This window comes from Protopterus annectens, chromosome 6.part0 (genome assembly GCF_019279795.1).
Source record: "Protopterus annectens isolate FY-2018-M chromosome 6.part0, PAN1.0, whole genome shotgun sequence".
NCBI classification, from domain to species: domain Eukaryota; kingdom Metazoa; phylum Chordata; order Ceratodontiformes; family Protopteridae; genus Protopterus; species Protopterus annectens.
In genome coordinates, this window is record NC_056737.1 from 71,362,616 (window position 1) to 71,377,105 (window position 14,490).

At 39.2% G+C, this 14,490-nt stretch overlaps 1 protein-coding gene across 1 annotated transcript in view; it reads left to right on the plus strand.

The window, feature by feature from the left end:
- The window catches only part of LOC122803769 (1-phosphatidylinositol 4,5-bisphosphate phosphodiesterase beta-2-like), a 445,743-nt gene that overhangs the window by 354,941 nt on the left and 76,312 nt on the right, over nucleotides 1-14,490 (plus strand). Inside the window, exon 6 of the mRNA XM_044073457.1 lies at nucleotides 4,089-4,146. Within this exon, the coding sequence (XP_043929392.1) occupies nucleotides 4,089-4,146 (58 nt within the window). The remainder of the gene's footprint in view (nucleotides 1-4,088; nucleotides 4,147-14,490) is intronic.

Sequence of the window (14,490 nt, forward strand, 5' to 3'; positions counted from 1 at the left end):
CAAAATACATGGTATATGGTTGCTTAGGAAGTAGACAGCAGTTAAAGAACTATTTTTAAATGGAATCCATGTTGCTTATTAGAGGGAACGACACAGTTTAGTATGCCTTCCAGCAATTGTTTTTAAATGATTTATTTGCAATAGTTGTACTAGGACCATATGGTAGCAATTGTATGGTCATTAGGTCAGAGCAGAATATGGACTTGTGGATATGATAATGTATTTGAAGCTGTGTGAAATGATTTTTAGTCGTCAATGTTAGAGCATAAATATGAGTCAGACATTAATTTAGCTTGGTGTTACATAATTTTAACAGTCTTGGGTGTAGCTTATGATATTCAGGGTTATAATGGTATTATATTTTAATAGTTGTTTTTTCAGCATTGTTTTGTTGATTAACTTTAAGTAGAATGAGAGTGTAGCAACTGTTTGTGCACAGAGTTTCTAGGACTCGGGACTTAGGTGTTAGTAAAGTCCAGTGGGAGAGATAGAGAGGTTATATTATCTTTTATAGCATTTGAGGTTAATTTACTATTGGTGAGACCTTTGGAAACAAATTTCCCTTTCCTGGTAAAGAAAAATACCTCCCAACATCTTTTGTTTTGCTCAATTTTCTTATCCATGTTCATGTTTCATCTTTTAACCTGAAACACTATCCTTATATCTAACTCAGATGTTATTGATGTAGTCCTGTACAGGTTTATTTATATCTACTGCTAGAACTGCTATTCCTCCTCTGGCCTGCATCATACTTGAAATATACTTTGTACTAGTATGCCTAGCCAGTTAACAAACAGTACATACTGGGTCCATCTGTTAATTACCTCTGCTACGCTGTTTTATTGAGACATATTCTTTGGTAGACTGTTTCACTGAAAGTTGGTAACAAGCTGATTTTGTTTTTCTTATCTTTTACTTTAATTCAGCGATAATGATGATGACGGCATCTGACCCAATGACCTCAGTGATTAAAATATCATTGCAGCTTACAAAAACTCAGACAGCCAATTATTAACTAGAGCTACATAACAATGATCTGACATACTAGTGTGGGATAATCACTAGTATATTAGTCTGAAGTTTCAATAAAGCTCTTATAGTAATAGTCTCTTATCACCTCTGTTGCAGTAATTTATGACCAGCTCCTAACTTAGATATGTCAGTCAATGTTTTCCTTTGCAGTGCCCTGTCCTGTGCTCGCTGGTGCCCTACACTGACTCGGATACACACTCTGCCCCTCCATTCTTTTCCTACTGTCTCTCGTTTCCTAGACTTCACTTGTTTTACTCCATAGCATTCTTTTTCAGTCTTAACAAACATATTTCCCCTTTACAAATAATCATACAACTACTGCTACTAGTATATCCCAAATATGTCTATATCTAGTCTACAGGGGTCCAGGGAAGTAAATATTGTGGGAAGAAATATCCAGGCAATTGTTATGGCTAGGCTTATATAGGCCCTAGGCCCGATAGCCTAGTACCAACCTATGAACCTATATTAATATGTACTATATGTGTAAAATAGATGCATTAAGGACTCACTGTATGTATTACTGTATATCCATGTGCTACTTTTCTGGTGTAATGTTTTTAAAACTTTGTACAATTGTTTTGTTGTAAATATGGAGCTTTTCTCCCCAGGCCTCCACTGAAAAAGGACCTGTGTCCAGTTTGACTTTCCCTGGTATAACAATGTAATGATAAAACATTACTATGTAAAACCATGGGAAAATCTAACAGCTAAAAAAAAAATTAAAGCTATAAAAATAAGAAGCAAACAGTGTAATCAGAAAGTAGAATTTCAAGATTTTTTTTGGAGACTGGTAGGAGATAAATTACCAGTAAAAGTAAATATGCCATATAAAAAGAAAGTGTTTGAATATGTTTACATTGTCAAGAAGAAGAAATTACAGAACTTGTGTTTTTGAAACGAAAAAGAGTAAAAGATTTATGGGAAAACTATTTAAAGAAGATTTTTTTGAAGTTGTAAAAGAGGTGGATAAAACAAACATGGGTATGATTAGATATGGATATTATAAGAAAAGAAGTAAAGAATATGTTAAAAGACCAGGTAAAAAGTTATTTTATGCCATATGGTTATATGTAATGAAATTATAAATGAAGTTATCTTTAATGGTAAATGGATTTTAGCAACAATATTAAGTAAAATCAGATGGTGGTATGGACAAAGGAGTGGAGGTCTAATAAGGGTGAAAATTTTAATATGCGTAAATATATTTGTATATCTATATATTTGTACATTTGTAAAGATTTGTAAATATGTTGTAAATAATAGTTCATTTTGGATATAAATAAAGGCCCCCTACTCTTTTTCATAGGTGCCATCAGATCTTTTACATCCACCTCAACTACCACTAACTACGGTAGATAGGGCTTCGGTTTAATTTCTCATCCAAAGGATGACATACTCAGAAGTGTAGTATCCCCCCCTCATTATGCTGCACTGCAGTGTCAACAATCCATCTACCTGGTGTGGGTATGGAACCCGCAATCTTTTACACCACAGGCAAGTGTGTTACCTGTTGTACCACTAGCAATGCTTGAATGAAAAATGAAAGCTAGCCTCCTGCAGTGGGTAGCTTTTGTCTGCAGCAAGCATGTCTTCCATTTAAAAAGTAAGTACACTTTGGACTTTTACTCAGTCTCAATCTCTTTCTTTATGTCATTCTGCTTTGAAATCTTAAAAAATGTTTTCCTATATCAGGACTTTCTCTTTCATCTCCAGTGTTCTTTTACCTGCTGTTAAATCCACCATGCACAAAGGACTGGAGTTGATTATATCTTATGTGGTATTGCTTATTCTTTAGGATTCTAATCTCATCAAATTACTGAGGCACTTACATTGCATGAAGATGACTATATATTGTTGAAAGAAGCAAACAGTCTCCTTATTAAAATTGATTTATGTACTTGACTTGCTCCTTAAGTTTTTCTGCCCTACATAAACACATTATGCTTTATCACAGACCTGTTCTACTAAAGCTTTCAAAGATCATCCATATCACTTCAAAATTCATAATAGTGCCAGTCACATATTATGGGGTTCTATGGCAATTTTGAGGACTGCAATGATGATCCCTAAAAAAGCAGGATGAAAAGTATGACGGGAGGGGGGGGGTGTAAGTTTGACATTGCTGTACCTTAGTGTATTCCCTTTCTGCAGGGTGCATTGATCTTAGAGTTAGTATATATAAGTAATTGCATGTGAGGTCTGCTTGGGGAAATCTATACAGAGTACTCCCTGTACTGACAGTTACAGCAATCTCATTTAGTCTACCTAAGTAGCAGCAGTGGGACGGTGCAGCCTCCATGGTTGGAAGTATACAGGGTGAAATTCCATTACTTGGAGACATTGAACTGAGTTTAAAGATTTGCTGCAATATTTTGTCACTTACACAAATCATAGTTACAGGATGTGAAATTATAGGCCTCCCTACTGGGCGCCTGTACAATACAATACAATACAATATCTACTGGTAATAAAGCCTTTTATGTACTGCAAGCTACACAGTGAAGCTCTTTCAGAAAAGCTTGTCCAGATCAAATAACCTTTATAAAGCACCTTGAACTGTACATTATAAAAAATGTTCCCTGTAGCAAAGATTTTCTGCCTTATCTGACATGCTGAGATCTAACATTTTTTTCTTCCCTTAAGGGCCACTTTTGGCAAAAAAAAATACTTCTGTTATGTCATAAGGTGCTTTACAATCCAAGTAGTTATTTTTAACTGTAATTTATTTATGATGCTGAATTCTGTCATGAGATGGTCATCCTGAATGAAATGTTTGTATGCATAGTTATATTTTAGCACATACTTGTCTTTTAGCTGGACAGGGTCGATTATGATTGGTTTAGTAATCTACTAAGTGAATCAATAAGTAAACAGCAGCTGGATGCAATCTGACAGACAGAGAGAGAGATGGGAATGAAAGAGACAAAATAAGCCTCTTCAGAAGAGATATAGTCATGATGTTCCATGTTTTAAATGTTTGTTATTAGTATATAGTATTTATATTATCCCGGTAAATTAATATTTCATAATGTTATACATATTTTATTTTTAAGGATGAAGAAAGATATAAACAGCTCACATATTCAAGAAGTGGTGCAGATGCTGAATATTGTAAGTACCTGCATGGGGAATGTAAATTCTTTAAAAGCTTCATAAAGTAATCATAGCAACATTATGGAAATAAGATTGTGGCAGTCATATTTGCCCCCTGTTGTTTGCATAAAGGTACAATGACTATAAATACAACAGAAGTGCATTAGCAGGGGAGGACATTATTCTGCTTTCAGCTGCTATCCTGCTTGAAGGTCAAGTTGCAGTTCATTCAAATCCTGCTGGTCACATCATGTGGAACCTGTGAACCTATTTTTGATGACTTATCAAAAAATTGCAAATAACCCAATATATGTACAAGCATGAATAATCACTGCATGGATGTTACCATATACTATGTTATGCTGACAACAGTCAGTGTATTTTTCTTCATTCCTCTTAAGTGTGATCATTTGGACTGTGTATAACTATTCCTGCATGTCTAATATTTTGATTGTGGTATCAGTATAGTCAGTGCTTTGTGTTTTCATTTTGCTGGATATTGTTCTTTTGAGTCTGTGACTAGAAGATATGCTCTACCCACTTTATATCCTAAATTTATTAATGTGTTGTCATATAAAGACATGGAGCTCTGATTGTATATATGCCTATGTACAGAAATTTTTTTGTCAGTTGTTGTATTTGTACTGTTATGGAGCTTTTCTCCCCGGGCCTCCGCTGTAAATGGACCTTGTTCCAGTCGGACTTTCCAGGTAAACAAATGTAAAATAAATAAAAAATAAAAATAAAATGTGCCAAAGACAATACGTGAATGCATGGTACTACACTCATTAACCACTAAGTAATACCTAACCCTACGAAAACAAAAGCATGCTATTTGGCAGCACACAAAAAATATAAAAAAATCACCACAGTCACTCAATATCACTTCCCTTTGAAGCTCACACCAATAAAAAGAACCATCTCCTTCAAATGCTTGTTTTTTTGGCCAGACTATTCACAAACATTATATACCTTTATTGAGTAACCAAGTGCAAAATTAACTGACTTCTCTTCTGTACCAGGAAAATTTCACCGTAACTATCCAAACCACCCAGGCTAGTAAGAAAAACTCATCCTCGCTACAGACTATTGAAAACATAATCTATCACTTCATCACCAATCCCCGCACCACTGCTTCACCCTCAAAAAGCAAAATGCCTCCAATGCAGCACAGACTAGGCCTGCTGCTAAGCTCTCACATGTTCATACTTCTCCATCTTACCTCATTCCCAGTGCTACCTCCCACCATCTACCCTAAACAAGCACACTACAACATCCAGCTTACCTCATTCCCAGCACTACCTCCCAACTTTTACACTAACCATGCACACTACAACTCCAGCATACCTCATTCCCAGCACTAGCTCCAAACTGTCACCCTAAACAAGCACACTACAACTCCAGCATACCTCATTCCCAGTGCTACCTCCCACCCTCTATCCTAAACAAGTACACTATAACATCCAGCTTACCTCATTCCCAGCGCTACCTCCCAACTTTTACATTAGCCACACACACTACAACATCCAGCTTACCTTATTCCCAGCACTAGCTCCCAACCATTACCCTAAACAAGCACACTACAACATCCAGCATACCTCATTCCTAGCACTAGCTCCCAACCGTCACCCTAAACAAGCACACTACAGCATCCAGCTTCCCTCATTCCCAGTGCTAGCTCCCAACCATCACCCTAAACAAGCAACACTACAACATCCAGCTTACCTCATTCCCACTGCTAGCTCCCAACCGTCACCCTAAACAAGCACACTACAACATCCAGCTTACCCTATTCCTAGTGCTACCTCCCACCCTCTACCCTAAACAAGCACACTATAACATCCAGCTTACCTTATTCCCAGCGCTACCTCCCAAGCATTACCCTAAGCAAGCACACTACAACATCCAGCATACCTCATTCCCAGCGCTATCTCCAAACCATCACCCTAAACAAGCACACTACAACTCCAGCATACCTCATTCCTAGCGCTAGCTCCCAACCGTCACCCTAAACAAGCACACTACAGCATCCAGCTTCCCTCATTCCTAGTGCTAGCTCCCAACCATCACCCTAAACAAGCAACACTACAACATCCAGCTTACCTCATTTCCACTGCTAGCTCCCAACCGTCATCCTAAACAAGCGCACTACAACATCCAGCTTACCTCATTCCCACCGCTAGCTGCCAACATTACTCTAAACAAGCACACTACAACATCTAGCTTACCTCATTCCCAATACTAGCTCCCAACCATCACCCTAAATAAGAACACTACAACATCCAGCTTACCTCATTCCCAATGCTAGCTCACAACTGTCACCCTAAACAAGCACACTACAACATCCTGCTTACCTCATTCCCAGGCTAGCTCCCAACCGTCATCCTAAACAAGCACACTGCAACATCCAGCTTACCTCATTCCCAGTACTAGCACCCAGCCTTTACCCTAAACAAGCACACTACAGCATCCAGCTTACCTCATTCCCAGCACTTGCTCCCAACCTTTACCCTAAAAAAGCACACTAAAACATCCAGCTTACCTCATTCCCTGTGCTAGCTCCCAACCTTTACCCTAAACAAGCACACAACATCGAGCTTACCTCATTTCCAGTGCTACCTCACAACCATTACCCTAAACAAGCACTACAGCATCCAGCTTACCTCATTCCCAGCAGTAGCTCCCAACCTTTACCCTAAAAAAGCACACTACAACATCCAGCTTACCTCATTCCCAGCGCTGAGCGTGAATATAAATTTTTTGTAAAAAAACAGAAAATATACAACTTAACCAAAGAGGATTGGGCTACACTACAAATGTTATGAAGTAATAATGAGAACCTGTTTTTTACTCAAGCAGACAAAGGTGGCAACCGGGTCATTTTGTGCAAGGACAACTATAGTAAGATGGCATGACAGCTGTTAAATGATGAGGACACCTATGTAAAGCTGGAACAGGACCCCAGTGCTGAATTCAAATCCCTATTGTTAGAAATCTTGGAAAGGGCTGAAAGGCTAGGTTCTTTTGATACTAGATATGTTAAGAAATTGTTCATCAGGAATCCCAGGAGCTAAGTTTTTTTACTATCCCTAAAATCCATAAAAATTTAATGGACCCTCCGGGAAGACCGATAGTCTCTGGGGTTGGAAGCTATTTACAGAATGTAGGATTTTTTTTGGATGAACAATTGAAAAAATACACCTCTAGGGTAGCTTCACACATTAAAAATAGCCAAGAATTCAGTAAATTAGTTGGGGGATGCAATGGGAGGCCGACTTTTACTGGGCTTGTGTAGACGTGAAAGCTCTGTATACCAGTATCAGTCATGTTTTAGGTTTGGAAGCTGTAGACAAAATGTTGGGAGAAGGACCTAGAACAGGTTATATTTTGCAACTGTTGGAGTTCTGCCCGACACACAATTTTTTTGAATTTGAAGAGAAGCTGTTTTTGCAGAGGGGAAGCACCACTATGGGTGCCTCATTTGCTCCCTCTTATGCCATCATATTTATGAATTTTTTTGAACATAAGTTTATTTATAACAAATATTTTTTCAATAATAAGATTATCATCTATAGGAGATATATAGATGATTTGATCTTTGTGTGTCCAGGAGAAATAGAACAGTTTGAAGAATTTATGGCTGAAATGGAAAGAAAAGAGTTTGGGCTGTCATTCACCTTTAAAACCAGTAAAGATTTGATGCAGTTTTTGGATTTGGAACTGTATGTGGGACAAGATAAATCTGTCCAATTCAGACCTTATCATAAGGAAACTGCAGCCAATAATTTTTTATTGGCTTCTAGCATGCATCCCCCCACTTATTGGAATCATTACCGTATGGGGAATACAGACGTATTTTTAGTAATATGTCTGATAAGAAAATGTTAACTCAGGAATTTATGAAAGTGAGAAATAAGTTATCCTTTAGAGGGTACCCTATAGACTTATTAGTAAGGACAGAAAATAGAATCTTAGGAATTCAGCAGAGGGGTAATGGTGGAGTAAAAAGAAGGAAGGAAGAGCGACTTCAAAGTGAAGAAAGAAGGAAGGTGTTTTTTGTTAGTAGATTTCCCCTTTTTCCCATATATTAATGAAGTTAGTTAGAAAATTTTGGCCTATAATTGTGCAAAGTGAATTAACAAAAGGTGTATTTCCAGAGAATGTAATTTTTTCACATAAGAGATGTTTGAATTTAAAACAGCTGTTGAATAGAAGGAGCAACAGGGCAGGTGTTCGGGTTGGCTGTCATCCCTGTCATAGATGCAAAGTGTGTCTGATGGTAAAGAATCTGCATGGTTGTAGCATTAATGAGAGAACATATAACGCTACACAGACTTTTACCTACCAATCAAGTGAAGTAGTTTATATCATAGGATGTGGCTGCTCACCAAGTAAATGGTATATTGGACAGACTAAAAGACAGGTTAAAAAACGTATTTTGGAACACATTGGGGACATCAGACATAGACGATTAGACAGTCCAGTTGCACATCATTTCTGTTCAAGTCATGCAGGCTCTGATTCATCTTTATTTTTTAGTGTATTGCCCAAGCCTTTGTACCAACATGGGGAAGCATATCATGAAAAATTGTTAGCTTTGGAAATCAGGTTCATCATTAACTTCAATACATTATTTCCTTCAGGTCTCAACCTGGAGGTAAACATCAATGTATAAAATAAATATTGATGTATAAAATTTATGTTCACTAAAAAGTTCATTCTAAATGAAATGTGTATTTGATGTTAGCATTTTGATATATTATTTTTTCCTTCAGGTTTCACATGGTGGACAACAATAATGTATAATGTATAAAATCAATGTAAAGCTTGATTTTAAAGTTTATTCATGTGTAAAACATATTTGTTTAGACTGGGACATTACATGAATAGAATTTTTTAGAAAAAGGATAATTTCACCTTAAATGATATGGGTGTAACATGATATCATTGTAATTAATTAATCAATATACAAATGGTGATTTGGTATATAAAGATGTGCTTTTGGTATATAAGTTATCCCTTGAAGGCTTTTTAGCCGAGATACCAGGAGACGCCAGTAAAGCTGTTAAGCACTTACTATTCCATCCGAGAGTCTCCGTGTTTTGTGTTTTCTATCCCAACCTTTACCCTAAAAAAAGCACACTACAACATCCAGCTTACCTCATTAACAGTGCTAGCTCCCAACCTTTGCACCAAACAATCACACTACAACATCCAGCTTACCTCATTACCAGTGCTAGCTCCCAACCTTTGCACCAAACAATCACACTACAACATCCAGCTTACCTCATTACCAGTGCTACCTCCCAACCTTTGCACCAAACAAGCACACTACAACATCCATCTTACCTCATTCCCAGCACTAGCTCCCAACCTTTACACCAAACAAGCACACTACAACATCCAGCTTACCTCATTCCCAGCACTAGCTCCCAACCTTTACACCAAACAAGCACACTACAACATCCATCTTACCTCATTCCCAGTGCTAGCTCCCAAACTTTACATCAAACAAGCACACTACAACATCCAGTTTACCTCATTCCTGGCACTAGCTCACAACCCTTACACCAAAAAAAGCACACTACACCATCCAACTTACCCTATTGCCAGCACTAGCTCCCAACCTATACACTAAAGAAGCACACTACAACATCCACCTTACCCCATTCCCAGGGCTAGCTCCCAACCTTTACACTAAACAAGCACACTACAAAATCCAGCTTACCCCATTCCCAGCACTAGCTCCCAACCTTTACCCTAAACAAGCACACTACAACATCCAGCTTACCCCATTCCCAGTGCTAGCTCTCAGTCCTGACCCTAAACAAGCACAAAACAACATCTAACTTACCCCATTCCCAGTGCTAGCTCCTAAGCTTTACCCTAAACAAGCACACTACAACATCCAGCTTATCCCATTCCCAGTGCTAGCTGTCAGCCCTGACCCTAAACAAGCACACTGCAACACCCAGCTTACCTCATTCCCAGTGCTAGCTTCCAACCTTTACCCTAAACAAGCCCACTATAACATCCAGCTTACCTCATTCCCTGTACTAGCTCCCAACCTTTACCCTAAACAAGCACACTACAACATGCAGCTTACCTCATTCTCAGTGCTACCTCCCAACCTTTACCCTAAACAAGCACACTACAACATCTAGCTTACCTCATTCACAGCACTAGCTACCAATCTTTACCCTAAATAGCACACTACAACATCCAGCTTACCTCATTCCCCAAGCTACCTCCCAACCATAACCCTAAACAAGCAGACTATCACATCCAGCTTACCTCATTCCCAGCGCTACCTCCCAACCTTGACCCTAAACAAGCACACTACAGTATCCAGCTTACCCTATTCCCAGTGCTAGCTCCCAACCTTGGCCCTAAACAAGCACACTACAACATCCAGCTTACCTCATTCCCGGTGCTAACTCCAAACCTTGACCCTAAACAAGCACACTACAACATCCAGCTAACCACATTCCCAGCGCTACCTCCCAACCTTTACCCTAAACAAGAACACTACAACATCCAGCTTACCTCATTCCCAGCATTACCTCCCAACCTTTGCCCTAAACAAGCACACTACAACATCCAGCTTACCTCATTCCCAGCACTACTTCCCAACCTTTACCCTAAACAAGACCACTACAACACCCAGCTTACCTCATTCCCAGTGCTAGCTTCTAACCTTTACCCTAAACAAGCCCACTATAACATCCAGCTTACCTCATTCCCAGTACTAGCTCCCAACCTTTACCCTAAACAAGCACACTACAACATCCAGCTTACCTCATTCCCAGCACTACCTCCCAACCTTTATCCTAAACAAGCACACTACAACATCCAGCTTACCTCATTCCATGTGCTACCTCCCAACGTTTACCCTAAACAAGCACATTACAACATCTAGCTTACCTCATTCCCAGCACTGCCTACCAATCTTTACCCTAAATAGCACACTACAACATCCAGCTTACCTCATTCTCCACACTACCTCCCAACCATTACCCTAAACAAGCAGACTGTCACATCCAGCTTATCTCATTCCCAGTGCTACCTCTCAACCTTGACCCTAAACAAACACACTACAACATCCAGCTTACCCCATTCTCAGCCCTAGCTCCCGACCTTTACCCTAAACAAGCACACTACAATATCCACCTTATCCCATTCCCGGCACTAGCTCCCAGCCTTGACCCTAAACAAGCACACTACAACATCTAGCTTACCTCATTCACAGCACTAGCTACCAATCTTTACCCTAAATAGCACACTACAACATCCAGCTTACCTCATTCCCCGAGCTACCTCCCAACCATAACCCTAAACAAGCAGACTATCACATCCAGCTTACCTCATTCCCAGCGCTACCTCACAGCCTTGACCCTAAACAAGCACACTACAACATCCAGCTTACCTCATTCCCGGTGCTAACTCCCAACCTTGACCCTAAACAATCACACTACAACATCCAGCTTACCCCATTCCCAGTCTTGACCCTAAACAAGCGCACTACAACATCCAGCTTACCGCATTCACAGCCATAGCTCCAAACCTTGACCCTAAACATGCACATGATGACATCTAGCTTTCCCCATTCCCAGCCCTAGCTCCCAACCTTGACCCTAAACAAGCAGCTTACCTCATTCCCTGGGCTAACTCCCAACCTTTACCCTAAACAAGCAAACTACAACATCCAGCTTACCTCATTACCAGCCCCAGCCCCCAATCTTTATACTAAACAAGCACACTACAACATCCAGCTTACCTCATTACCAGCCCCAGCCCCCAATCTTTATACTAAACAAGCACACTACAACATCCAGCTTACCTCATTACCAGCCCCAGCCCCCAATCTTTATACTAAACAAGCACACTACAACATCCAGCTTAACTCATTCCCAGTGCTAGCTCCTAACCTTTACCCTAAACAAGCACACAACGTCAGGCACTTTTCCCAAACACCGCCCCCAACTGCAACACCAGCAAATCAGACTACACAGCACCAACCACTCTTTTTCCATCCTTGCTTCTAAAACATGGGAATGCTTCCCCCCACACCTAAAGGAAATACAACCCCCTTTCCCCACTTTTAGAACTTCCACAACAATTCCTCCACAACAAATTAAACTGCTCTTGACACACAGCACATCCCATTGCCTAAGAGCCTCTCAGCTTATTGTCTTGTACTGTCCCAACTACTAACAATTCTAAATTCTGCCTCCCCCATACCCCCTACTCACCCTGACTTTCATTATCTCACAGCATTTCCACTACAATGTAAACCTGAAATGTAATCATGTTGTTGTTGTTGTGTCTTTTGGCTTTTCCTAGTTAGGGGTCGTCACAGCGGAACTCCGGTCCGCTAATGATTGGCAGTAGATTTTTACGTACTGAGTTGCCAGCTCTGATGCACAACCTTCAACGAAGGTACGCCCATTCATGCATGTCTCCACACAGAAGACGCTTTAGCTGAGAATCGAACAGGACATCGTCTTACTGTGAGGCGACAACTAATATGCATTTCTCACATAGTTGTTATTGGTACTGTGCAGTTTTTGTTATATGTTACTACTCTGTGTTCTGTGTTGTACAGCATGCTGTCGCGTTGCTCTCTGTCTCTCTCTCTCTCTCCTGTTCTTTATTTCTTCTTTGTTAATTATTTCACCTAGACAGTATCTGGCCAGTTATGATTCTGTATTTCCCCTATAAACAAATGTAAAATAAAATGAAGCACCATGTCTAGGGCAGGCCAATGTCTTATTTCACCTAGACAGTATCTGGCCAGTTATGATTCTGTATTTCCCCTATAAACAAATGTAAAATAAAATGAAGCACCATGTCTAGGGCAGGCTAATGTCCTGTTGTTCAAAACAGTTTTTCCCCTTGTGTCTGTCAAACTGTGATAACTTGCGTTTACATTGTTGCCTTCTTTTACATTTACTACAGAACATCTCTGTTACTTTTATATTAATCATACTTGGTACCATTTCTTATTGGATTCCATTTTAGCAGTAGTAACTTGTATTTCTGAGTTATTAATTTGGACTTGCCTATGGGATTCAGTTGTGTGACATAAGCTCCTACCCATCCAGATACATAGTCCACTATGTGTCATCCTGTTGTGATTTTGTAAACCTACCTTCCATTTTTTTTTGGATTGTTTATGTTTTTGACATGGTTGCGGATAGTTTTTAATTTGTGTTAACTGTGTGCTACTTTCTGGACAGAGTGGGGTGTTATCTCTCTCTGTTTAACATAATTCCTGCCTGCTTTTGTCAGCATCACAAAATTCGATATGGACACTCTGTTAACCACATCAATATCAATGAGTTGCAAGGTCAGCCAATGACATCCAGTTAGTTTCCAGTGACCAGATGATGGCAATCTTTGGTACGCAAAAAGTCAGTTTTGAATATGGTCTGTTCATATCTTTCAAAAGTCCATGTCTTTTCCCCACCAACAGCTGTTTTATTTTGCTTATTTGTTTTGTTTGACCAAATGCACCAGTCTTCCATTTTATTGGAAACAGGAGTAATACAAATGAAATTTTGTTTCAGCATGAAATACCTTGAAGATTCAATAGTAAGCTGGTCAAAAATGTTTAATAAGTGGATTGATTAATTTTGGTTATATTTTTGCATTAAAATGTCTGTTTCAATAATATTAACATGGAAGTGCTCAATGAATCTTTTACTCTGGGTACTCTGAAGCTTCGAGGAGTTTTTTCTTTCATTTTTGTATTTCATGTTGTGCTAATGATCTTTTCTCAACAGAATATGTAACTTAAAAAACAAAGCCTAAAGGTATACACATCCAGCTGAAGAAAGTCTCCAAAGAGCAAAGGAATCTGTTGTCCACCAATGACTAGCAAGACCACTTACAGTCTAAAAGTTTCTCCATTTCTCCAGAATTAAACTCTGACTTTAAAGAATCTGCCTGTTTTGAGCACCCTCAGTCAAAAAAAAAAAAAAACATAGATTCTTCCAACATATGACAGTTACAAAACTAAAATCAAAGCCATGGCTTGCTTAGATCAGAAAAAAGTTTGCAGTTGGCATTGATCCCAAGTGCATGCCTTTCTTTCCTTATATAAGGGCAGCGGTCACAAAATTCATACTCATCATGGGGTCTTTGGTTTAGTTTTACTTCACTTCACTGTGCAAGGAAGGGAACAGTGCCAAAATTTGTTTTACCGTGTAATTGCAATACATCTTGGTTCGGGCTATGGTTTATTAAAAATGCTGGTATTTCTTTAGATGTAGTTCATTGCACTGATACAAAATCAGTATGCTAACCCTCTTGACATGCTTCATTCCATTGTTGCCTTATGTGCTTTTTATGTCAGAGAAC